Source organism: Myotis yumanensis, unplaced genomic scaffold (genome assembly GCF_028538775.1).
Source record: "Myotis yumanensis isolate MYYU_CA2020_CCGP unplaced genomic scaffold, mMyoYum1.0.hap1 SCAF_1, whole genome shotgun sequence".
In the NCBI taxonomy this organism is placed as follows: Eukaryota; Metazoa; Chordata; class Mammalia; order Chiroptera; family Vespertilionidae; genus Myotis; species Myotis yumanensis.
This window is the reverse complement of record NW_027223752.1, coordinates 103,168,815-103,195,685: the sequence shown is the minus strand read 5'-3', so window position 1 is coordinate 103,195,685 and position 26,871 is coordinate 103,168,815. Positions and strand designations below refer to the sequence as shown.

The 26,871-nt window shown below is 37.7% G+C and overlaps 1 protein-coding gene across 1 annotated transcript in view; it reads right to left on the bottom strand.

The window, feature by feature from the left end:
- Positions 1–15,244: 15,244 nt before the first annotated feature.
- MTPAP (mitochondrial poly(A) polymerase) overlaps positions 15,245–26,871 on the bottom strand; it is a 28,522-nt gene continuing 16,895 nt past the window's right edge. Inside the window, exons 6-9 of the mRNA XM_070428670.1 lie at positions 23,623–23,849; positions 18,010–18,102; positions 17,843–17,916; positions 15,245–15,984 (exon numbers count right to left, since the gene is read on the bottom strand). Coding sequence (XP_070284771.1) covers positions 15,625–15,984; positions 17,843–17,916; positions 18,010–18,102; positions 23,623–23,849 — 754 coding nt within the window. The 3' untranslated portion in view covers positions 15,245–15,624. The remainder of the gene's footprint in view (positions 15,985–17,842; positions 17,917–18,009; positions 18,103–23,622; positions 23,850–26,871) is intronic.

The following is a 26,871-nucleotide window of genomic DNA, read 5'->3' as shown; positions in this document are numbered from 1 at the left end:
GCTCTATCCACTGAGCCAAACCGGTTTGGCATCCTAGCTATTCTTATATAATTATTCTTCCAGATATACTTCTGGTGACTCAAATTTCTTATAAAAATGCTTATAGGATTTTGACTGCATCATCAATTCATAAATATATGTAGGCAGAACTATTACTCTAATACTAAGCCCTTTTATTCAATAATAAAAATCAGTTTTCCAGCAATTCAAACCTTTCATATCTTAGTAGTGCTTCTTGATTTATGGTATCGGCTACATGTAGTAAGCATGGGTATATGTTTACTGAATAAATAACTCCACTGAACCAGTATTTTGGGATTAAGCATCATATCAGAAAAGTCTGAAAATGTTACATTAGTGGAGGAGCCCTGGCCGATGTGGCTCAGTTGGTTGGGCGTCATCCTATGCACTGAAAGGCTGCTGGTTTGATTCCCGGGCATGTATGGGCTTGATCCCTGGTAGGGGGCATGCAGGTGGACAATCCATATTTTGCTCCCACTTTCTCTTTCTCTCCCCTTCCTCTCTAAAATACATAAATTTTTAAGAAGTCAGTGTTTACTTAAAAAAAATGGAGTTTATATACAAAATATATTTTGGATGTTACAGAAAAAATCCTGTGCTTTTTACTAATTAGAACCTTTAATCAATCTTTTTTGTTCACCTATACAAAAATGTTCACTGATATTTAGAATGACCTTAAGGCTCTGCACAATTCCAAGGTATCTGTAGAATCACAACAAACACATAATTTAATATTGATTTACCACAAAATGTACTTTCTTGAATCCTACTCCTTAGAAAATTGATGGTTTAAATGGGTACACAGAAAGGGGAAAGCATAAGTTTGGGAAGTGAGCTAATAGATTAGTATTGTGTTAAAGTAGGAACGAAATAAAAGAAACATTAACTAAGCTAATGGCAACAGAAATAGAAAAAAAATTAATCAAATAAGGGGGGAAAAGGATCCAAAAATTTGAGCTATGGTGGCAGAAAACAATGGCACTAACAACAGAAATAGGCAAATTATGAGGTTAGCCAATTTTAAAGAAAATAATTTCAATTTAACACAGGCCGAATTAGAGGTAAAGAACTCTAGTTAAAGCACAAAGTCCAGTGCACAATAAAGATGAAGTTCTAGAGCAGCCGTGGGCAAACTACGGCCCGAGGGCCGGATCCAGCCCGTTTGAAATTAATAAAACTAAAAAAAAAAAAGACCGTACCCTTTTATGTAATGATGTTTACTTTGAATTTATATTAGTTCACACAAACACTCCATCCATGCTTTTGTTCCGGCCCTCTGGTCCAGTTTAAGAACCCACTGTGGCCCTCGAGTCAAAAAGTTTGCCCACCCCTGTTCTAGAGGGTGAGTCTAAGATAATGACTTGACAGTTATATGCCCAGATGTGATACCAAAGCTATGGACATCAATATTACCTGAAAAAAATGTGTTTATTTGTGTGGAGAGTGGCTACAGTGCTTGGACAGATTCAAGCCTTGGACTAATGAGAGGGCACAGTCCTCTCATGGCCACGTGCAAGTCCCAGCTTGGAGGGCAGAGCCCTCCCAGCACAATTATAGCCAACAGCTATAGTTGTAAGCTTGAACCTATGGTCCGAACACGTGGCCCCATGTGCCTGAGTGATGTGGGCTTGACAGAGTTCAGGTGCGTGTAATTGAGCAGATCAAAACCCACAAGAATGTTGTAAACACCTTGACCATGCCCTTACTTTGCCTCGTGGAATCTGGCTTGTAGTCCATGCTGCTGTTGCTAGCTCTCATTCAGAGGACAGCGTCACACCCAGACCCAGCTTTTTTCTCTTGTCTGTCTTTTCTCAATCCTTCACTGCCCTCTCTCAGGGTCACTGAGATCCTAGATAGAACTTGGCTGGAGATCCTGGCTAGAGATCCTGTATTTTTAAATAAATTGTGATCTCATACAACCTGGCTGAGCTGGCGCGGCACATAAGGCACCCAACGTGGGGATGAGTATGCCATGGCCGTGCCAGTTTGCCACATATTTGAACCCATCTTACCCCTCTACCACAGAAAAATGAAGTGCTACTACTCTTCATTTTAAGTGTAGCTACTGCTTTTTAAAAAGGTAAACAAATCAAATATAAAAATATGCATCTCCAAAAAACTTGTATGCATATATGCATAACCTATTGACACAGACAAAAGAGTGGTGAAGGACTGGGGCAGGGGTGGGGGGTTAAAAGGGGTCAATGGGGGGAGGGAGGGGACATATGTAATACTTTCAACAATAAAGATTTAAAAATAAAATAAAATAGCAAAAAAAATGCATCTCTTTCAAAAGCAATCAGTAAAATAAATTAATAAAAATATATGCAGGGTCGGCCAGCAAAGGCACAGCGACCACGCCATCTTGGGGAACAGAGCTGCTTGAGACTAGGATCCTGGCCTCAGCACCACCCAGTCTGATCTCAGAAGCATACCAGGACCCTGCAGCTACTGGGGACAGAGACCTGCGACCACAGCTACAGACCTTCGGACACCAAAAGTTCAGAAATCCCTGCAGCAGATCCGTGAGTAACAGAGCCCATCCCCCCTTCCCCCAGGCTCGCGGGCAGCTCCAGAGTAAGTAACTGATAGACCTACCCCTTGCCGGGGCCTCAGCGCTGCAGGAACTTTGGCCAGGAAGTGCGCAAGCACCTTTGAACTGATCCTATGCGCACTGCGGGCTTTGGAGCCCTGGGCTGGGAGCAATAGCGCGAACAGGAATTTGTCCACCTAGCACAGGCCCAGGGACCCTGTTTCTCAGGGCAGGAGGCAGCACCAAGCACCAGTGACTTGACTGTGTTTCTTATCACCTGCGCCTGAGATCCTGATTTCCTGTGCATTCATACTAAGAGCCAGTGAATCCAATTCCTGGTGCAAGGGCACACAGGGACCCTGATTCTCAAGGGGAGGTCACACGAAGCAACAGAGACTCTGATACTGGACTCTTGGGGAACTCTGACTCCTGGCGCAAGCTAGGGGGCTCTGGTTTTCAACACGCTCCAGGGGGGCCTCTATTTCAGCACAGTGCAGGCAGGGTCCCTAATTCTAAGGGCACGTGCAAGGCCACATTGAGCGCTGGCAACACTGACACAGAGCAAGCCTGGTTCCCACCAACCAACAACAACCACACATCTTAGTGTCAGAGCTCTTCAGTGACACTAGGGTGGTGGGAGCCTCCCACTGCACACGGCCCAGGCCCACACATCTCGACCTTTGAACCATCAGGAGATAATCAGAATGAAGAGACGACACAACACCCAGAGGAAAGACAATGAGGAATCACCAAGAAAGGAAATTAATGAAGTTGAAGCGTGCAACATGACAGAAAAAGAATTCAGAATAATGGTTGTACAATTCATTCACCAGATGGATGAGAAAATCAACAACCTATGCAAGAATCAGGAAGAAATGAAAGGTGATATAGCTACAATCAAAAACACCACGGAAAGTTTCAACAGCAGACTAGAAGAAGCAGAGGACCGAATTAGTGAGTTAGAAGATAAGGCAGAGAAACAAGCTCAATCTGAACAGCAACTGGAGAAAAAAATTAAAAAACAGGAGGAGAGCCTAAGGGAGCTTCGGGACACCATGAAACGAAGTAACATACGCATAATAGGGCTGCAAGAAGGACAAGAAGAGCAGCAAGGATTAGAAAATCTATTTGAAGAAATAATGACAGAAAACTTCCCAGATATGGGGAAGAAAAAAGTTCCACAAGTACAGAGAGTCCCAGGCAAGATGAACCCCAAAAGACCGACACCAAGACACGTCATAATAACGATGGCAAATGTACAAGACAAAGAGAATCTTAAAGGCTGCAAGAGAGAAAAAGAGAGTTACCTACAAAAGATCCCCCATCAGATTATCAAACGATTTCTCAACAGAAACACATCAGGCCAGAAAAGAATGGACAGAAATTTACAAAGTGATGCAAAGCAAAGGACTGAATCCAAGAATACTCTATCCAGCAAGGCTATCATTCAAAATTGAAGGGAAATAAGAAGCTTCACAGACAAAAAAAGGCTAAGGGAGTTCATCACCACCAAGCCAGCAATGCAAGAAATGCTAAAGGGACTGGTGTAAAAAGAAGAAATAAAAAGCCCAGAAAGAAAGCAGCCACAAAAAAATAGAAATGGCTACAAACAAGTACCTTTCAATAATAACTTTAAATGTAAATGGACTAAATGGTCCAATCAAAAGACATCCAGTGGCTGAATGGATAAAAAAACATGACCCATACATTTGCTGTCTACAAGAGACCCACCTCATTAGAAGGGACTCACACAGACTGAAAGTGAAGGGATGGAAAAATATCTTTCAGGCAAATGGAAATGAAAAAAAAGCTGGGGTAGCAATACTTATATCGGACAAAATAGACCTCAAAGTGAAGGCCATAACAAGAGATAAGGAAGGCCACTTCATAATACTAAAGGGATCAATACAACAAGAGGATATAACCCTGATAAACATAGATGCACCCAATGCAGGAGCACCCACATACATAAGAAAACTCCTGGAAGATATCAGGGGAGAGATCGACAACAATACAATCATAGTAGGGGACTTTAATACACCACTGACATCACTGGATAAATCCGCTAGACAAACAATCAGCAAAGAAACAGCAATCCTAAATGACTCACTAGATCAGATGGACTTAATTGACATCTTCAGAACACTGCACCCCAAAGCCACAAAATATACGTTCTTCTCAAGTGCTCATGGGACATCTTCAAAAATAGACCACATATTGGGTCACAAACAAAGTCTCCCCAAATTCAAGAAGATGGAAATCATACCAAGCATCTTCTCAGACCACAAGGGCATAATATTAGAAATAAACTACAATAAAAACAACCCAAAATACTCAAACACTTGGAAGCTGAATAGCATGTTATTAAATATTGATTGGGTTACCAATGAGATCAAAGAAGAAATTGAAAACATCCTGGACACTAATGACAATGAAAACACAACAATCCAAAATCTTTGGGACACAATGAAAGCAGTCCTGAGAGGGAAGTTTATAGCTCTACAGGCCTACCTCAACAAACAAGAAAAAATGGTAGCAAATCACCTAACTCTACAACTCAAAGAATTAGAAAGAGAGCAACAAGAAAAGCCCAGAGTGAGCAGAAGGAAGGAGATAATAAAGATTAGAGCAGAAATAAATGACATAGAGACCAAAAAAACAATACAGAAAATCAATGAAACCAAGAGCTGGTTCTTTGAAAGGATAAACAAGATTGACAAACCTCTAGCCAGGCTCACCAAGAAGCAAAGAGAGAGGACCCAAATAAACAAAATAAAAAATGATAGAGGGGAAATAACAACAGACCCCACAGAAATACAAATGATTGTTAAAAAATACTATGAACAACTCTACTCCAACAAACTAGACAACCTGAAGGAAATGGACATATTTCTAGAAAAATACAACATTCCAAAACTCAATCAGGAAGAATCTAGAAATCTCAACAGGCCAATAACTATGGAAGAAATTGAAGCAGTCATCAAAAAGCTTCCAGCAAACAAAAGCCCAGGACCAGACGGCTTCACAGGGGAGTTTTACCAAACATTCAAGGAAGAACTAAAACCTATCCTCCTCAGACTACTACAAAAAATCCAAGAGGAAGGAACACTTCCAAGCTCATTCTATGAAGCCAGCATCACCCTAATACCAAAACCAGGTAAAGACAACACAAGGAAAGAGAATTACAGGCCAATATCCCTCATGAACATAGATGCCAAAATCCTCAACAAAATCTTAGCAAATCGGATCCAGCAGTACATCAGAAAGATCATACACCATGACCAAGTAGGATTTATCCCAGGGATGCAAGGATGGTACAATATCTGCAAATCAATAAACGTGATACACCACATAAACAAATTGAAAGAAAAAAACCACATGGTCATATCAATTGATGCAGAAAAAGCGTTTGACAAAATTCAACACCCATTTTTGATAAAAACTCTCAGCAAGGTGGGAATAGAAGGATCATACCTCAACATAATAAAAGCCATATATGACAAGCCCACAGCCAACATCATACTCAATGGACAAAAACTAACACCATTTCCCCTAAGAACAGGAACAAGACAGGGATGCCCAATCTCACCACTCCTGTTTGACATAGTACTGGAAGTATTAGCCATTGCAATTAGACAAGAAGAAGAAATAAAATGTATCCAAATTGGAAAAGAAGAAGTAAAACTGTCCTTATTTGCAGATGACATGATATTATACTTAAAAAACCCTAAAGACTCCATCAAAAAACTATTAGACTTAATAAAAGAATTCGGCAATGTAGCAGGATACAGAATTAACGCCAAGAAATCTATGGCATTTCTATACACCAATAGTGAACTTGCAGAAAGAGAGACTAAAAAAGCAATCCCATTTACCATCGCACCAAAAAAATTAAGCTACCTAGGAATAAACTTAACTAAAGAGGTAAAAGACCTCTACTCAGAAAACTACAGGACGTTGAAAAAAGAGATAGAGGAAGACATAAAGAGATGGAAGAACATACCATGTTCTTGGATTGGTAGAATCAACATCATTAAAATGTCCATACTGCCCAAAGCAATCTATAAATTCAACGCACTTTCCATTAAAATACCAACGGCATATTTCACAGATCTAGAACGAACTCTCCAAAAATTCATCTGGAATAAAAAACGACCCCGAATAGTGGCAGCGATCCTGAGAAAGGAACAAAGTAGGTGGGATCTCAATACCAGATATCAAGCTGTATTACAAAGCCACTGTTCTCAAAACTGCCTGGTACTGGCACAAGAACAGACATATAGATCAATGGAATAGAATAGAGAGCCCAGAAATCAGCCCCAACCAATATGCTCAATTAATATTTGACAAAGGAGGCAAGAACATACAATGGAGTCAAGACAGTCTCTTCAATAAATGGTGTTGGGAAAATTGGACAGATACATGCAAGAAAATGAAACTAGACCACCAATTTACACCATACACAAAAATAAACTCAAAATGGATAAAGGACTTAAATATACGACGGGAAACCATAAAAATACTAGAAGAATCCAAAGGCAACAAAATCTCAGACATATGCCGAAGCAATTTCTTCACCGATACAGATCCTAGGGCATTGGTAACTAAAGAGAAAATAAACAAATGGGACTACATCAAAATAAAAAGTTTCTGCACAGCAAAAGAAACCATCAACAAAACAACAAGAAAGCCCACTACATGGGAGAACATATTTGCCAACATTATATCTGATAAGGGCCTAATCTCCAACATTTATAGGGAACTCACACAACTTAACAAAAGGAAGATAAACAATCCAATCAAAAAATGGGCAAAGGACCTAAATAGACACCTTTCAAAAGAGGACATTCAGAAAGCCAAGAGACATATGAAAACATGCTCAAAGTCACTAATCATCCGAGAGATGCAAATCAAAACAACAATGAGGTACCATCTCACACCTGTCAGAATGGCTATCATCAACAAATCAACAAACGACAAGTGCTGGAGAGGATGTGGAGAAAAAGGAACACTTGTGCACTGCTAGTGGGAATGCAGACTGGTGCAGCCACCATGGAAGACAGTATGGAGTTTCCTCAAAAAACTGGAAATGGAACTCCCATTTGACCCTGTGATCCCACTTCTAGGAATATATCCCAAGAAACCAAAAACACCAATCAGAAAGGATATATGCACCCCTATGTTCATAGCAGCACAATTCACCATAGCTAAGATTTGGAAACAGCCTAAGTGCCCATCAGTAGATGAATGGATTAGAAAACTGTGGTACATCTACACGATGGAATACTATGCTGCTGTAAAAAAGAAGGAACTCTTACCATTTGCAACAGCATGGATGGAAATGGAGAGCATTATGCTAAGTGAAATAAGCCAGTCAATGAAGGAAAAATACCACATGATCTCACTCATTCATGGATAATAGAGACCATTATAAACTTTTGAACAATAATAGATACAGAGGCAGAGTTGCCTCGAACACACTGTCAACCTACAGCAGGAAGGCCGGGGAGGGTAGGGGGAGCAGGGGGGTGGTAAGAGATCAATCAAAGGACTTGTATGCATGCATATAAGCATAACCAATGGACATAAGACACTGGGGGGTAGGGGAGGCCAGGGGAGTGTCAAGGGTGGGGGGAAAAAAAGGAGAAATATGTAATACTCTTTGTAATAATTTAAGCAATAAAAAAATATATTAAAATATATATATATATATATATGCAAAAGGTGCTATGGTTCTCTTTTTAAAAACTAAGTTATATAAAGCTGAAAGAAACCACTCAATACTAATAATTGGTAACTTTATAACCAATAATGCCAAAGAACCAAGCACAGAAACTCCAAAGATGCTTATTGTAGGCTCAATTAAACAATGACAGAGAGGAAGATGTGAAAGGACATTATCACATACGTCATTAAAAACAGCCCTTCTAAATCACCAAAATTAATTGCCAAAGGGGAAAAAAATGTAGTTGGTTTTATATCATGTGTATTATATAATTGCAATATATATATAAGAGTAAAAAAATCAGGCTTTGAGTTTCATATTCCATTATAAGATATCTGCCAGCTTCAAACTCCATATTTTACTGTTAAGACAGTTTTGCAAAACGAGAGAACATGTCTGTATGCTATTTTACACCCTACTCCAAGTCCATCTGTAAACTAAGCAAAATTAATTAAAACATTAATCATTAAGCTGCATTAATCTAAGCCCAGTACTAGTAACTCTGCAATAGAAAATGTTTCAAAAATGTAACATTCATTGTACCTGACACGTTTATGTTAAAGAATTTTGGTAATGCAGAATGTAATGCAGGTCTAATTAGTAATATTTTCATTAACTTGCTGTTTTATTTGATAACATCCATTATAGTAAGTTTTCAATATACCCTACTTCAAAATAAAACCCAGAAAAAAAAATCTATAATTCATATTTTTCATTATATTAGACTTGCCCTGTTCCAAATTACACATTACTAATTTGGTAATTACAGAATTAGCATATTACAAATTAGGTAATATTAAGTATTCTTCATAGTGTAACATTTACTTCTTCAAATTATATCTTTCCAATGCCCTTCAAAATGTCTCAACACTACATTTTCAAGAGTTCAGAAACTTTACCATGAAAAGTTTAAATGTACTCATCTACAAATAGACATAAAAAAGTGAGCAATACCTTTAATTTAATTTTGACTCCACTTATTTTTTAAAGGTGGATGGATACACATACACACAGGTAACACAGGGATCACATTTAAAATACAAACACTGTATTTTTAAATAAATTGTGATCTCATACATCCAATATCAGATACTTCAGATTAAAATTTTTATCTAAACTAGACATTTTCTGGGAATTGCTCCATGGGAATTCCAGAGGAACATTGTGTTTATGTTCTTTGTAATATGCATCCACAAGGTATTGAACTCAGCATGGAAACCAAAGTAAGTCTTTCAAGTATTTAAAATAAATTTTCCAACATCATCCCAAGTTGAAAAGTGATTTCTGGTCATGTTTTCATTCCTTCCCAAGTATATATTACATAGAATTTCTCATTAATCAGGTTTTACAAAAAATTATATGTTATGACCTGGTATTTCCTGATGATAACTTTAAACTATTTAATTTGGACTTCCTTATTAAGTATTAAGAATACTCTCCTGAGTTATATGAGCATCAGCTTCTGGATCTTTATGGAAAATTTAACAGACAAATTTTACCCAACTTAATAATGAGACCTATGGTACTCAATTTTGAAGAAAATTTAAAAGCCGTGATCTAAAACTACTTGGTATCAACAGATTGTCTAAAAGCACTGCTTTGATTTTTATGACTCTCTTATATCAAAACCTTTAATAGTTTACCACTGAAAATACAGTATGGGGCAAATGTAGGTTTACAGTTGTGTTTGTGCAAGTTTATTCTTGCATTATTATTTATTACTAAAGGCCCGGTGCCCAAAAATTCATGCACTAGAGGGGAGTCCCTCAGCCCGGCCTGTCCCCTCTCACAGTCCGGAAGCCCTAAGGGGATGATGTCCTACTGACTGGGAAGGGGCCTAAGTTGCAGTCTGGTCTCCCTCTGCGGGAGGCGATGGGGCCAATCAGGGGAAGGCATTGCCCCCATCACCCCGTGGCTGCTGCTGCCTCTCGCCTCCCTCTGTGGGAGGCGATCAGGGGAAGGCGACATCTCCATCACGCCTCTGCTGCTGCCATGGCCACCGCCACAGCTGACGGCTGCCTGAGCCTCGGACCTCACGGCCACAGTGCCTTGCCTGAGCCTTGGGCCAGCCCTGGCAGCGGCAGCTGCCATCCGCAGCTTGCCTGAGTCTCAGGCAGCCGCTGCAGCTTTGTTGGGAAGACATCTGCTCTAATTAGCATATTACCCTTTCATTAGTATAGACTAGAGGCCTGGTGCACGAAATTCATGTACGGAGGGGGGTTGTCCCTCAGCCAGGCCTGCATCCTCTCCAATCTGGGACCCCTCAGGGGATGTCTGACTGCCGGGATCGGGCCTCTTGCAATCCAGGACCACTGGCTTTTAACTGCTCCCCTGCCTGCCTGCCTAATGCCCCTAACAGCCCTCCCCTACCGGCCTGGTGGCCCCCGATGGCCCTCCCCTGCTGGCCTGGTCACCCCCAACTGCCCTCCATTTCCAGCCTGATCTTGCCCCCAACTGTCCTCCCCTACCAGTCTGATCTCACCCTTAACCCCCTGGCAGCCTGATCTCTCCCCTAACTTCCTCTGCCTCAGCCCCCACCACCATCATGGCTTTGTCCCAAAGGAAGTCCTTTTATTAGTATAGATCAGGGATGGGCAAACTTTTTGACTCGAGGGCCACAGTGGGTTCTTAAACTGGACCGAAGGGCCAGAACAAAAGCATGGATGGAGTGTTTGTGTGAACTAATATAAATTCAAAGTAAACATCATTACATAAAAGGGTACGGTCTTTTTTTTTTTTTAGTTTTATTCATTTCAAACGGGCTGGATCTGGCCCGCGGGCCGTAGTTTGCCCACGGCGATTGATAGTATTTTCCATAGAAACAACTGTAAACCTACTTTTGCCCCACCCTGTACATTTAACTTCTTATAACTTGCCATTGGCAGTCCTTCATAATCTCACTCAACCTTCTTCTGAGCACCACAGTAAAAACTATATCCCAATCTGAACTCACAGTTCTCCAGCCATGCTTCCCTCTTCCTAACTCCTAAGGAGGCTGGCTGTCCTCTTTTCCCAGAACAACAGTCCTGGTGCCCCTCCCTTGGTCTACCTTCCATCCCTTCATACCTCCCCTAACCTGCCCTCTATCTGATAAAGTCCTTTCTGATAAGCTCAGGCAGAAATGGTTTCTACATTTCTAGAGCATTTTGAAAGTCCCACACCTACAATCTTTCCTGAAGGGACTGAATCAAAATACAGTAACAGCCACTCACCAATTCAATCATGCCAAACTGGGAAGCAGAGAGTTGCTACCTAGACAAGCTGCCACTGCAGGCTTTGCAGCAGATGTTCACTGGGTTGGCTTAAATGATACATGCAAATGTAGCTCTTCCCTTCAGTGGCAACTGAATTTCTTAAGTCCAAGGAATTTCTAGAAACATGGAGTTACTTGAAACAATCAAATTCTGTTATCACCTGATTATAGCCCTAGAGCAAAAAAAGAAGAGGCAAGTAGGAAATGACAGCGTGAAGAAAATCCTTCTTCAACTGTCTTCTCTTTTTTCCTGTATGATGACTAAAGGTTAGTGAATGAGAGCAATTATACTGTGTTATCCTAGAATGTCTCTGGCCAATTTGCTAATATCCTAAAGACTGGCAATAATTCCAAGAATTATACTAATTAGCTTTTAAATCTGGAATGATATATGACTGAAATCAATCTGATCAGTGTAGGCTAATATCAAACTACTTTCATATGCTGAATAAAACTCATTGTAAGTGAAAGCTACTGAATAAAAGCGTAGTAATAGCTAGAGGAAAAGAAAAACCTTGAAAAAATTATTTTTAACTAAAAAAATGACAATCTAATCTATAAAATATAATAAAAACTACCTTCAAAAATTTGGAATGTGGACATATAGATGGCCAAGAGGCATATGAAAATATGCTCAAAATCACTGATCATCAGAGAGATGCAAATTAAAATGACAATGAGGTATCACCTCACTCCCCTCAGAATGGCTACTATCAACAAATCAACAAATGACAACTGCTGGTGAGGATGTGGCCCTGGTGGTGGGAATGCAGACTGGTGCAGCCATTATGGAAAACAGTATGGAGTTTCCTCAAAAAATTAAATATGGAACTGCCATTTGACCCAGGGATCCCACTTCTAAGAATATATCCTAAGAAAACCAAAACACCAATCAGAAAGAATGTATGCACCTCTATGTTCATAGCAGCACAATTTACAATAGCTAAGATCTGGAAACAGCCCTAGTGCCCATCAGTGATGAGTGGATAAAAAAGCTGTGGTACATTTATACCATGGAATACTATGCAGCACTAAAAAAGAAGAATCTCTTACCCTTTGAGACAGCATGGAGGGACCTGGAGAGTATCAAGCTAAGTGAAATAAGTCAGTCAGAGAAAGACAAGTATCACATAATCTCACTCATATGTGGAATCTAATTAACAAAATAAACTGATAAACAGAGTGGATGCAGAGACATGGAAGCATGGAACAGAATGCAGAAGCTTGGAGGGAAGGTGGAAGAGGGTGGGTGGGAGGTAATCAACCAAAGACCTTGTATGCATATATGCATAATCCATGGACAAAAACAATAGAGTGGTGAAGACCTGGGGCAAGGGTGGGAATGGGCTGAAGGGGGTCAATGGGGGAAAAGGGGGGACATATGTAGCACTTTTAACAATAAAGATTTTAAAAAATAAAAAATAAAAATAGAACAAAAAAATACATTTGGATTGTGACACAATGAACTTATGAGAATACATTAAATTTGGTTGTAGTTCACATTCAGTTAACTAGAATTAAAACTTGGTATTAAAAGAACATTAAAATCTTAAAATTTATCATAAGCTTGGGTTGCGGGAAACGAATTAAGTCGGCTCGCGTGAATTGCGCGTACTCCGCGGGAGCCGTCTTAAACTCGGTTCATATAGATTTGCGGTGGAGTGCGGGAAACGTGTAAACTCGGGCCGATTGTAACTGCGTATTACCAAATATTTCATTTCAATCGAACCCATACTTCAAAAGATATAGGCATTTTAACGCGCCATCTTATATTTTGGCGGGAAATTCACCCGCAACCCAAGTGTTAAGTTTAAAAAGTAAAGTAGACCTACAGTATCAAAATTGTCTATACATTACAAAAAAGAAAATGCTAACACATATACACTTTATGTACTTATATGATCATGTTAGACATAATACCAATCTAAAAGAGACAATGTCCAAATAATGAACAAAAAAAATCATCTCATTTAGAAACTCTTAAATATGTTTTTAAAATTTTTTAATTCTTAATACAGATTTCTAGCCCAACAAAATAAACCTAATTAAAGAACAAATGAAAAATGGCTTTTAAAGACACCATTTCTATAAAAGAATACTAATACTTATTTGTTGTTTCAGATGTTGGTTATGCACAGAACTTATTTGCTTCATAACAAGTCTATTGGAGTTTCCCAAAATATCCCAAGAAGAGCTCATTATAGTTTCTGACTGAAAATTTACATGGGAAACTAATTTGAAAACTACTACACACTCTAAATGTTAATCTTGAATAGCCAAGAACAGTCACATACCACAAACACAAAAAAGGAATGGTTAAAGAACCGAGTACTACGTGCCAGACTCTTGATGTAACACTCTATGTAACTCATCCAATCTTCACAAGCTGTAAGATAGGCACCATTATCATCACTATCCTATACTAGTGGCCCGTTGCACGAAGATTCGCACAATAGGCCTTCCTTCCCCTGGCTGCCGGCACCAGTTTTCTTCCGGCACCTGGGACCCAGGCCTTTGGTCCGGCTACAGCGGAGAAGCCAAGCCTCGAGGCTAGGCTTCTCCCCTGCAGCCACAGCGAGGCTTGGCAAATTAATCGCCATTTTTGTTGGGTTAATTTGCATAGTCACTCTGATTGGCTGGTGGGCATAGCAGAGTGACACCAATTTGCATGTTTCTCTTTTATTAGTGTAGATAATAAAATCCTAATATGCAAATAGACTGAACAGCAGAATGACCGGTCGCCATGATGCGCACTGACCACCAGAGAGAAGATGCTCAACACAGGAACTGCCCCCTGGTGGTCAGTGCGCTCCCACAGGAGGAGCTCTACTCAGCCAGAAGCCGAGCTCATGGCTGGCAAGCACAGCAGCACTGGTGGGAACCTTTCCTCACTCCGTGGCAGCGCTAAGGACCCCGAAGGGGATGTCCCCCTGCTGGCTTAGGCCCGTTCCCTGCGAGAGGGTACAGGCAGGGCTGAGGGACCACCCCTGCCACCCCTCCCCCCACCCCAGTGTATGAATGTCGTGCACTCGGCCTCTAGTTTACAGATGAAAAAACTGGGGGCCCAGAGACACTGAGTAATTTACCAGGAAGCCAGCCTAGCTCAAGTCCCTGTTTTCAAGCACTACACTTTTTGCTTCTTAACCGTTTGAGTCCCAAGCATGCGATCGCGCTGCTTGGTATTTCTCGACATAAAATAAAACAAGCGCTATCACGTTGTTTGGGTCTTTTCGTACTCATTTAGAGAAAGCACGGTTGCGCTGTTTGGGATTCTTCGACAGTGTTTTTTCAATACCCCCTGGGACTCAAACGAATCGTATGTTTTCTCGACATAAAATCTCAGCAGCGCGATTGCGCTGCTTGGGACTCAAATGGTTAAAATGGAAGTTACTCCACAGGAAATGTAATGGAATTATATTTCAATACACATCTATTTCCTAAAGGAAGAAAGAGTTCTCAAAAGAGAACTGAAGAAATACTACAAATATTAATAGAAACAGGGTTTTCTTTTTTTAAAATAGGAAAAGTAACTAAATAATATTTAAAATACAATGTACTGATATGGCATAGAATATCCTGAATGTAGTGAGTGAAGTGTCTGTATTCATCTTTTAAAAACATGAACATTTTTTGAAATCATTACCAACCTGTTTTAATTTATATGTGAATAAGAGCACTTTGCTCAAAGAATACAAAAGTATATACTAAAGAGTACTACCAAAATCTGAAGCTTTATTTTACTCATTGAATGTATATGTACATACCAGGGACTGACATAGATATAAACAATGGTGTGATTCTAAAACTAATTATTACCATTTGCTCTGTACAGTTCATCTATTAAAGTACATTCCAATCTTCTTTCACCTGCTCCTCCTTGTGGCTGCTGTTTTAATAAACTGCCACTGGGTAGCAGCCTGAAAATGTCTCAGAACTTCAGACCAGGAAAAGGGCCCAGCAAGAAGATGGAAGATCAAGAAAAGAGACATCACATGAAAGTTGAGCTCTGTGAAAATTCCATACCAGTTCTTCCAGGCAGTCCAAAGATCATGTTATAGAATAAAACCAGTTCATGAAGCAAAGTAGTACCCATTATGCCTGTGTACTAACTGTTCTTTTCCCATTGGTGTTTGTGGAGTTTTCTGGACTGCTTTTTATGGATTCCAACAAGTTTTTAATTCTCTCACTTGCAGGTTTCTTCCTTTTCTTCTTGTCATGAGATACACTCTTTGCTATAGAAGGTAGCAACAAGGCTGCCAGCCCCCATGGCTGATTACTTGATGGGGAAGGGTGATCTTTATCTTCCTGATGTAAAATCCAGGCACTTTCTCTGGCCAGATCTACAAATTTTTGCAGCTGGCTTTGACTTACATTTTTACTGATGTTGAGAGAAGTTTCAAAAGGATTCTGAATGTGCAATGGAGAAGGTTCAGGTTTGTTCTGTTCCCTTCCCTATAGATTATTACAAGGAAGAAAAAAATATATACATACATGAAGGGCTCAGATATAAGAACAGTTTGGTTTAATAAAAATGTCAAAAAAATGTAAGCCCTGGCCTGTGTGGCTCACTTGATTAGAGTGTTGACCCATACACCAAAAGACTGCAGGTTTGATTCCCAGTCAGGGCACATACCCAGGTTGTGGGTTCCATTCCCGGTCAGGGGTCATGGGGGAGGCAACCTTGATTGATGTTTCTCTCTCTCTGTCTCCGTTCTTCTCTTAAAATCAATAAAAATAAAAAACATGTAAAATACCACAATTAACTTTACAGAGTAAACAATTTCTTTCCTAAGAGGATTAGGTATATATGTGTGTTATGCATTTGTGTATATGTGTGTGTATTTCTAAATGATTTTTCATTGTAGTTTTATGAGTATTCTTTAGAAGAAAATTAATTTAGTTGATAAGCTATGCATGATGCTGCTCAGGTAACAATATCTGAACTAAGTCAATCAATAATAAGTATTTTTAAAATAACAAATCTTTTACTTAACAGGACAGATCTAAGAAAAAAGAATGAAAAAGAAAAATGGCAGAATATAAGGGAAAGAAACATTTATGTTCGAGACTTGCTAAAAACATATCTACTATATTGAGAATAGAACATACAAAATTAGCAACCTTAAATTAAATATAGTAATTAATGTTTCCTGCATATAAAGTCAGAAAGGAAGAAAAGGAACAAAAGATTATTCATTATTCATTTCAAAACATTTTAAGTTTCCTATTTCATCATTCCTAAATATCCAACAAAATAAGGCTCTGCCAGGTATGACATCTCATAGAAAGAAAAAAAAAAAAAGCTGAAGCTATGACTCATATGAGCATCAGTGATCCACTAGCTGATATTATCTTCTCTTTCAAATGATATCACACATTACTTAAAAATTATAAAACAAATGGTCAAGATTCTCCAATGTGAGTGAGCACCTGTTTATTCCCTAACTTTTCTCATGTCACTACTCAACAGGGCTCCTGCCTGTCCATCATCTCTGAGCCCTAGCGGTAAGAGCACAGAAAGGATAAAGAATTTTATCTGTTCAGTAACCTTTTTCTAATCTGAAATCTAATTACAAATCAGATTGCATTCCTCTTCCCCACACTTTTTAAAAACAAAATCTCCATCAGCAGGACAAAGGTTAGGGAAGAATGCACAAAGTTGAGTTGAAGAAACAGCAAATAAAAGATATCTGAGGATGTGTTTTATGAAACCACTCTTACAAGGGTTGTAAACAAATGTCCAAACGATAAACAGAATAAACCCAAACAGAGAACTATCTCAAGTAACCCCCTACCCCCCATTTTATAAACAAATTTTCCCTAGGGATCTACTCCAATTTTCTTTTTCAGAAAAATGTCTATCATTCCAACTATTCAGATGAGCCAAAATCATAAGTTCACTTGCCAAAATAAATTAAATCCTAAAGGCTCAAATTGAGGGAATCACTAAAATCTATCTTTCAGAACAGATATCCAATTTGTTCCCTAGGAACACAAATCCAGTTTTAAAAGAACTGTATATAAAATTATGCTTTCCAGAAAACTTTTCAGAATTATATTCCACATTTTGAAAGATACAGTATTAGATATTGAAAGAACTGGCTACTGCTCTTCCAAAAAAACTAGATGACTGATCTTAGTTAAGTTATGTAGCTCATCTAGGCACCAATTCCTTATTAATATTTATTACTATAGAGTTGAAATGTAATATAACATTTGTTAGAATGTTTTGAAAACTAAACTAACTAATTGAATATTAGTATAGTAGGAGACCAGATACCTAATCACCAAATATTAAAATATTATTTACCTGTCGAATATTTATGGAATTTTTATTGAAAGCAAAATTTCCAAAATATTCAAAAAATTCCTTCAGTAGTAATTCTGCAAGAAAAGAAAATAAGAAGAAAGTCTGTTTCAATCCAAAATAGAACACACACACACAAAAAAAGAAAAAAGGAAAAAGAAGACACTTACCTAATGTTTCTGTGTTTTTTGAAGGTTTAATTCTATTCAAGTCACAAATAAAAGTACAGTTGTGGCCTTCTATTATACATTTATCTTCTGCATCTTACATAAACAAAAACAAAAAATGTTTCACATTATATTTCAAAGGTATTTCCTATTTCAGAAAATAAATCTGTAATTAAATAAATCAAAGTTATAGATGAATGTTTCCTATTATTACTCAGTGTTATATACATTTATGGTTAATGGGATTTAAAAGATTTAGACTTACACTACAGTGAAAAGAACATTACATTTAATTTAGCCTACTAGAATTGCCTTTGAACAACCAAGAATTCTTAATCTATCTTTTGAGATAGTCAGTTTTCTAGTTATAAATGAAAATGTAGACAGTGCCCATCTTTCCCCAACTCAAATTTTGGCACTATCTTTGATCAATAATATTGCATTTTTATCTCTATTTCAATTCTTATCACCTTTCTAAGCATTTTCAACAATACATCCATGACACAATCTGATACTCTAAGTGTTTTGAAAAACAAACAAGTAATTTCTACAATGCAATACTTTGAAGAGACTGGAATTCAGTACAACAAATTTAACAGCACACTGGATGTAAACATTCCCCTTTTCTAACAGTATATATACCTTTAGAGGTAATCATTTCCCTAATTATTAATAAATATACAACTACCAAAAAAATCCCTCACCATTCTAATCTACCTTCTTTCCAGTGTATAATATTATAGGAAAACTCTGAATTTTCAAAAATCGAATCAACGTCCACCTAACCTGAAAGCATTTCTTAACTCCAAGGTTGGTGCTCCACGCTTTTGTCCCTTTAGCACTTATCTGACTGTATTCTGATTGTATATATACTGTCTACTCCCCTACATCAGTCTGGGAGTACAAAGGCCACTGTCCTGTCCATGATTGCCTCTCCATCCAGTCTAATCCACAAAAAGTGTCTAACATATAGCAGGCACATAACCAATAAACTGATCGCTGATGTTTGATTTTGAATGCTTATCTATAATTGTCAGAGAAATTAGAAAGGGACAAGATAAATCAACAGAAAAGGTAAAGTCCTACGTGCTCCTCCCACCAGGCCATATGTTCCAATAACACTAATCCTCTCTGGGAGGCAGCCTATATATTAGTTAAAAGCACAGGCTTTATAAAGATGGTGAAATAAACAGATGAAACTACCTTTACCTCCTCCTAAAACATCACTAAAATGAGAGTAAAATGATATAAAATCTTAAGATAGAGAACAGAAGAGATAAGAGCGAGAAAAAAAAAATTTAAGTTGAAGGACAGAGGGATAAGTAGTAATGACTTAGGAGATCTGAAAACGCTGAATCCTAAACCAGCAGTAAAGAAAGCCAGGAAGAAAACCAAATATACACAAGGCAGAGCCCCTGACGGCTCAGGGATTGGAGGACCAGTTTTGACTGGAATTTTGATGGTTAAAGAAGTACTGAAGTCTTCCAGATCTCTTCTTCCCTAACAAAAATTTCAGTATGCTAATAGCCAGGTCTATTCTTCCAGAAAAAGAAAAAAAAAAAAAGGTTAAGAGTCATTTCTGGGGAATATGAATAGCTCAGAAGGAATGACCCAGAGATAGTGACATGTAAAGATCTCCAACATGAAACAGTCCAGCCAAACTGCCCTACAATGAACATTAATCAGTCAACAAACCCCACCTAAGCTCAAAGATTCAAATTAACTCTCTGGTTTCTAACTCCAACATGAGCAGAAATTCAAAGATTATCAGACATCTGAGGAAGGACTCTAACATGAGACTAAACAAAATAAAATGAAAAGCTATTTAGAAAAAAGAGGTTAGGCAAAGCAGAATAGAATATTTGCTTCTAATTTGAGAAAAGATTTATTTAGACATCTAGTAGCAAGTTGGAGACTCAATTACTGTTAAGTACATGAAAACTAAACAAACAAAAAACCAACAAGAAAATAAGTAGTATCAAAAACTATTAACTCCAAAAATATATAAACAGTTGGGCAGGAAAAGAAATTAATTTTAGTTTACTCCATGGATCAGATATGAATAATGTTTACAAAGTCATAATAGTGTGAAGTACATACCAAAATTATGCTATAGCTACACTCAAAATATTAGGGGTGTGTGGTGGGGGGCTACAGGAGGAAAGAGTTAATTCCTCTTCTTATATAAAAGGAAGTCATAGATGGTACCTAAACCTAAAAGTCAAGAATTTTATTTTAGCAATATCTATGATTTAAAACATCAAGCAGATCAGCTGGAGTTAAAAGTGATTGCCCACAGAAAGAGGCAAAAGAAGCAGAAGGAGGATTAGGCTCAGAGGCTGAGTTATTGTGATAAAGTTTGCAGAACATTTTTACTCTTTATCTATATGCATGTGTAACTTTGATAGAACTGAACAGTTGTTTTCATCAGACAACATTAAGAGAGTGAAAAGGGAACCATGGTGTATATATATTTGAGATATATAGATATACATATACATACAGAATATGTGACAAAGGATGCATGCAAAATATATAAAGAATTCCTACAAATAGAAAGTGACAGATAATCCAATAAAAAAAATAAGGCAAAAGACTTACAGAAACCTCACAAGAGATACACAAATGTCTAATAAATATATGAAAAGGTGTTCAATTTCATTAGTCACTGGGGAAAAGAAAATCAAAGCACACCATGAACCACTACACATGCAGTAAAAACAGCTAACATAAGAAAAAAATAATACCAGGTACAAAGATGTACAGCAATTAAAACTTGTATACAATACTTGTAGGAGTTTATACTTTAGAAAACTCTTCGGCAATGTCTCTAAAGCTGAATATACCCAAATTCTAAGTTTTAGAAATTCCACTACTATAAACAGGGGGGGAAGTCTTTGTAACATATATGATTGTCTAACTGATATGTTGTACACCTGAAACTAATACAAAATAATACTGAATGTAAACTGTAATTGAAAAAATAAAAAATAAAGTTCTGATTTTTAAAAAAAGAAAAAAAAAGAAATTCTACTCCTAGTATATATTTGACAAAAATAAGCATCCTGTTCACCAAAAGAAATGTGCGTGAATCATCACACTAACACTACCTATAATAGTCCCAAACTTCAAATTGCCCAAATGCCCAACAAAAATAAAATTTAAAAATTTTTTGGTATATTGACATAACTGAATACTACATAAGCAATGGAAACGAATACAATAACGATATGAATGAATCTCCTAAAAATAATGTTGAGAGGGAAAACATCATATACGAACTAACATACTATACTATACCTTTTACATGAGAATAACAGATCAAATTATTCTATGCTATGAAAAGAAAAGGATGGAACACACAAGAAAATTAGAGACATATGAGGGAAAGTAGTGGAGATTTAAGAAAACAGAAATTCCAGAGTAACCAAAAGATAAAAGATGCCATCACTCTCATTACAAACAGCTTTTAACTTTAAAATGTTCACCCACACATTTGAAATCTCTTTACTGAACTACTATGATGGACCCAATACTATGTCAGGAACAAAGATGCAGAGATGAATCAGACAGCCTGCTCTAGAAAAGCTTGGCCAAGGCCAGCTGATCAAAGAACTACAATAATCTAACTGTTGTTACAATACAGGTGTGCACAGGGTGCTTAGAAGACAGCAGAGCACTGCCTTCTGCGAGGAAGGCAGGAAAGTCTGAACAAATGATACCTTGGACTGGGTTTCCCTTCTCGCTTCCCTGGCTGAATCCTGAAGAGCTTCTCCACGTAAAAAGAGGAGGAAGGAAGAACACCATAGCAGGCAAAGAGACAGAGATGTGAAAAAGAACAAATATCTGAGGATCAGCAAGGTGCTTAGAGAGCTGAAGATCCTGATTTGCACACCAGAATGAATGCTGGAGAAGAGCAGAAAAAAGAAGCTAACAAAGGGCCCTAAATACAACACTATAAACTTTGGAATTTAACTTACTTTAGGTTCTAAACAGTGGTTAACAAAGTTCCAGAAGTGCTAGAAGGTATTCTAGACATTCATGCTGCCCTCTATTAAACACAAACAAGGAAGCAAACAAAATACATTTTTTCCTTTTAAAAAAATACAAATAGCCTCTATCTATCAAATATAAAAACTCTTTTATAGGAAATTTAACATATTACTAGAATTTCAAAAACTAAATATCTTTGCATTTATTGGCAATGTGCTATGTACAGAGAAGCAACTGCAGAAAACAGCCTGAAATTTTCTCTTACCATGTTTAAAAATGTGAAAAACTTTAAACAACCAATTTGGTATTTTGAAGTTAAAAACTAAACAATTCCAAAACTAGTTTCATCTTTTAAATAGATTTGGAATAAAAACTCAACATGTCATTTTAAACTTGTCCATAAATCATACTCTTTTCTCAAAATAATTAGCAGAACGTTAAATCTCTGTACTACAGTGAGTTCCTGAGAATATTGTCCATATCCCCACTGCACCAAAAATAACAGCAAACACATAGTAAGTAACCAATATTTAGTGAATGAATAACCAAACAATGAGATTTATTTCAATCTCAAAAGTGAGAAAAATGGCCACTACTCTACCTGAAAACTTCCTACTTTCCATGAACCTATCACACTGAGCTCTTTTTAGAGCTCAATTTCAAGATATACTTACAGTGTTCACTCGAAAGATTATTTATAATTTGGATAAAAAAGGAAAAATGGCATAGAAAAGAGAATTTACAGACCCAGGTAAAAATAAATAGTGTGAAAAAGAGCTAAGATAAAATGTTAAGAGAATAATCACAGTATTAGCAGGAATATGGAACATGTTAAGAGAAATGATGGGAGAAGAGGTTGGAGAATTGAGTTGTGGCTAAACAAGTGAAAGTCTTAAAACAACAAGCTAAGTAAACTGAGGTTTATTCTATAAGGAATACAATCCCTTTTTAAAGTTACTTTAAACTGGGAAGATTTAGAGATGTACTTTAAAAAACTGTCAGGCAACAATATACAGGATGGGTAAACTACAGAGTGTACATACATTTTGAGTGTATTCCTAAATTAGCTTTCTTTTAGAATTTAGGACTTTAATACTTTATATCTCCTCAAGCAGTCTATCAAAATTTTAATTTTTAAATGTAAATTAAATAGTATAATAATTTTAAAATTTATCTAAGATTGCTTATAAACTTTAAAAAACTTAGGATCTTAAAACATCATGAAACAATTAGAAATCTAGAAATAGCTTCAGATTTAGAAAGCCATCTATGAATCTGTAATCCACTCAAATGGCTTATCTGGGATATGCTTTTTTTCCCCCTAAGTTTGGTCAAACTAAGGGAGAGGCTCCAACTGTCTCATGATAGTTGTAAACCTTGTCAACTAACGCAAAAACAAAACAACCAAATTCTCAAAAATTTCTATAGGCCTCAGTTTTGCAACTCATCACCTCTCATAACCCCTCATGGGCATAAAAAAGTAAAAAGCATTTAGAAAAAGTTTAGATCCACAAGGCTTTAAAAATATATAAGAAAAATTATCTGACTAATCAACACACATGACATGGTAATTATATTCACTCAAAACGTTAGAAAGAAAATAGAGACTACTTCTAGTCTTACCTGCTAGGGTTTTTAAGTAGTCTAGTGTTGGAAGAATAGGGGGTGATCTCCTCTGGAGAAAAAAGATGACCATCATTGTAAGGGAGAAATTTGTAATCCAAGCACCGGGAATACTACTTGTTAATGAATGTGCTCGAGCCCAGCAACGGATACTAAACACCAAGGCCCTCACTCGTGAGTCCAGGGCACCATATATATAAAGGAGTTCAGAACTTTTCAAGGCAATCCTTCCAAAGAAAAAAATAAAAGAATTTTCAACCCTCCAAATTATGATCCCCAAAGTAGAATAAAACACACACCTAGAAACATATCTAAATATATCTTCCTATATCTGAATGTATTCAGATCAATGAGACCAGATAATCAAAAAAGTATGATGTATTTGCAATATAAAATTTAATGTGAATAGCTGAATATCAAATACATTAATTACCATTAAAACATTCTTCTAAATGTTGGCAATTACAATATACTTCTAAAACTTAGAGTTTTTATTTTTTATTTTTATTTATTTTTTTTTAATATATATTTTATTGATTTTTTACAGAGAGGAAGGGAGAGAGATAGAGAGTTAGAAACATCGATGAGAGAGAAACATCGATCAGCTGCCTCCTGCACATCTCCTACTGGGGATGTGTCCGCAACCCAGGTACATGCCCTTGACCGGAATCGAACCTGGGACCTTTCAGTCCGCAAGCCGACGCTCTATCCACTGAGCCAAACCGGTTTCGGCGAAAAACTTAGAGTTTTTAAATCAAAGTTCCTAAACATGACTTAAGTGAAACACACTATATAAGGGCTCTTTAATAACTGTCAATAAAGGCAAGTAAGGGGCTTTGCACATCAGTTTCACATGATTATCTAGTTCTTTGGTAGACAAATTAGCCTAAAAACAGAGGTAAACATTCTACTTATTTATTCAAGTATAAATGTCTTAAAATTCAGCCAAAATTACATAAGTCTACTACTTATAAAAACCGAAACCCACAAGGAGAAAGTGTCTATTAAGAAATCAAACTTCAGAGCCTATCTTCCATAACTTTCCTAGTCATAATGTTATAATGCAAAGATTATTAACCAGGAATATTTTTAAATATTTAAGCTCTTACTAATCAAAACATGTCTAGTAATTTCTCAAAGAAGAGACATAGGGCACTAAATCATTTAATGGTATCCACTTCAAAATGTCTATGAAAGTACCACAATGCCATTTACTTCCTGAGTTGAAAGAGAATACAAGAAATGGCAAATTAGAAATTCACAGTGATTAAATGTTTTACTGTGTAGTGTGGTATTCCTACAAATATCACATGGATTCAAGTATTTTTCTGTCAAAAATAATTTTTGTAAAAGTTGCCTGTGTTTTTATGCAACTAGTGATAATGTTATCTTTATTTAGGATAAAAAGTATTTTATCTATGTAAATGAAGCTGAAAAATAAATATCAAATAGTGATATCTGATATAAAGAAACAATGCAAAGATTAAAAACCTGAAGCATATTAAAACAAATTTTTCAAAACCTGTCCCACAAGACAATGAAAATAACACTATTATAGACAAATACTAGTGGCCCGGTGCACGAAATTCGTGCATGGGAGGAGGGTGTCCCTCAGCCCAGCCTTGATCCTCTCGTTGGAAGGTTAGAGGCTAGTAGAAATCTTCCTTGTGAATATCTCCATGGAGCTGAGGGCAGGTGTCTAAGGTGGTTGTGTCTCAGCTTTCCCATCATCACCAGGGCCCAGGCTTGGGGTCCTCATGTCTTCCTTACTCTCCTCACCTTTGGTGCTCTAACCTCTTGAGAGGTGGGTGGAGAGGGATAGGTCTGTGGAAGCCAAAACTCAGGCTAAGACATCTTAGGGCTGGACACTGAATATCTCTTGGTTTCCTTGTTTGCTTTAAGCTCTTTGGAGAGAGCCTAGCCTACATGTACTAAACCAAAGGGCTTTGGTCCCATCCCACAGAAGAAGCAGAGATCTGGAAGGTCCCAGGAGGGGAAGGTTCAGGACTCCTGTGGCCTTGGCCACCCTGCTGGAGAAGCAGAGCAAAGCATGGGGTGTGGCATAGAGACACCCTTGGCAGGGCCCTGTGTGAGGCTGGCCGAGGCGTCCGGCCTGGGCAGCGGCGGGGACCCGCAGCTGCAGTGGCCCCGAGATCGCGGGCTCCGCTTTAGGCCCAGGCAAGGGACCCCTAGCTCCCGGGACTGCCAGCTTCGCCCATGCCCAGCTCCCATCGCTGGCTCCACCCCTACTTCCCGCTATCACTGGCCAGGGCGGCAAAGGCACCCGATTCTCCCATCATGGCCCTGGGGGCCACCTTTGCCCTGCCCCCCGGCTCTTAGCTCCCCTCTGGGTTTCCGATCACTGTCAGTGGCAGGGGGCTTCTTCCTGCTTTCCCTTTCGCCTCCCTGCATTGTGCCTACGTATGCAAATTAATCGCCATCTTAGTTGGCAGTTAATTTGCATATCGCCCTGATTAGCCAATGAAAAGGGTAGCGGTCATACGCTAATTACCATGTTTCTCTTTTATTAGATTAGATAAATGCCATTTTGTTCTATTTTACATACTAGAAAGAAAATATACTGTTAGAAAGTGCAGTATATATTTTTACTTATTTTTACTTCATGGGCTACTTGAGAAAAATTCAGAAATACTCAGCACTGTCTTGTTAGTGAAAACTTGAGTTTAATTAAATGAGAATACTAGAGCTAAAAAATAAACTCAATTAAAAAGTTTTCCCCTATGAGAACAAAAACAGACTAAAAAAGGTAATGATAGTATGAAAACTGCTAAAGAAAAACTACAAGTCTAAAACCACTCAGACTACTTTTTGAGTCAAGCAAATACCATACTTGTTTAGGACACAAAGTTGATTATACCTAGAGGTAATTCAGAGGTCAAACTCAAGTTGCTACTCTATTTTCTAAGTATACTGTGAAGACTACATAGAGAAGACTATATACTATAGGTACGTTCATGTTGTCATCAAGCTGCATAGGTAAGAAAAATGAAATACAACTCTTCCAGAAGATGATGTTAGGTATGATAACATTTTTAACACAATATCCTAACATTATACTTTTGAATTCCAAAAAACTAATACTTAATAGCATAAGAGAAAGTATTTCCTACTTTTCAATCCAAGTGTACAAATCTTTAAAAAAGATTATTATTAAAGCATCCAAAGCCACTAGACTGTTGTTTAAGAAAAACTATGTTAATTCCTTATAATATTTACATTTAAGATGAT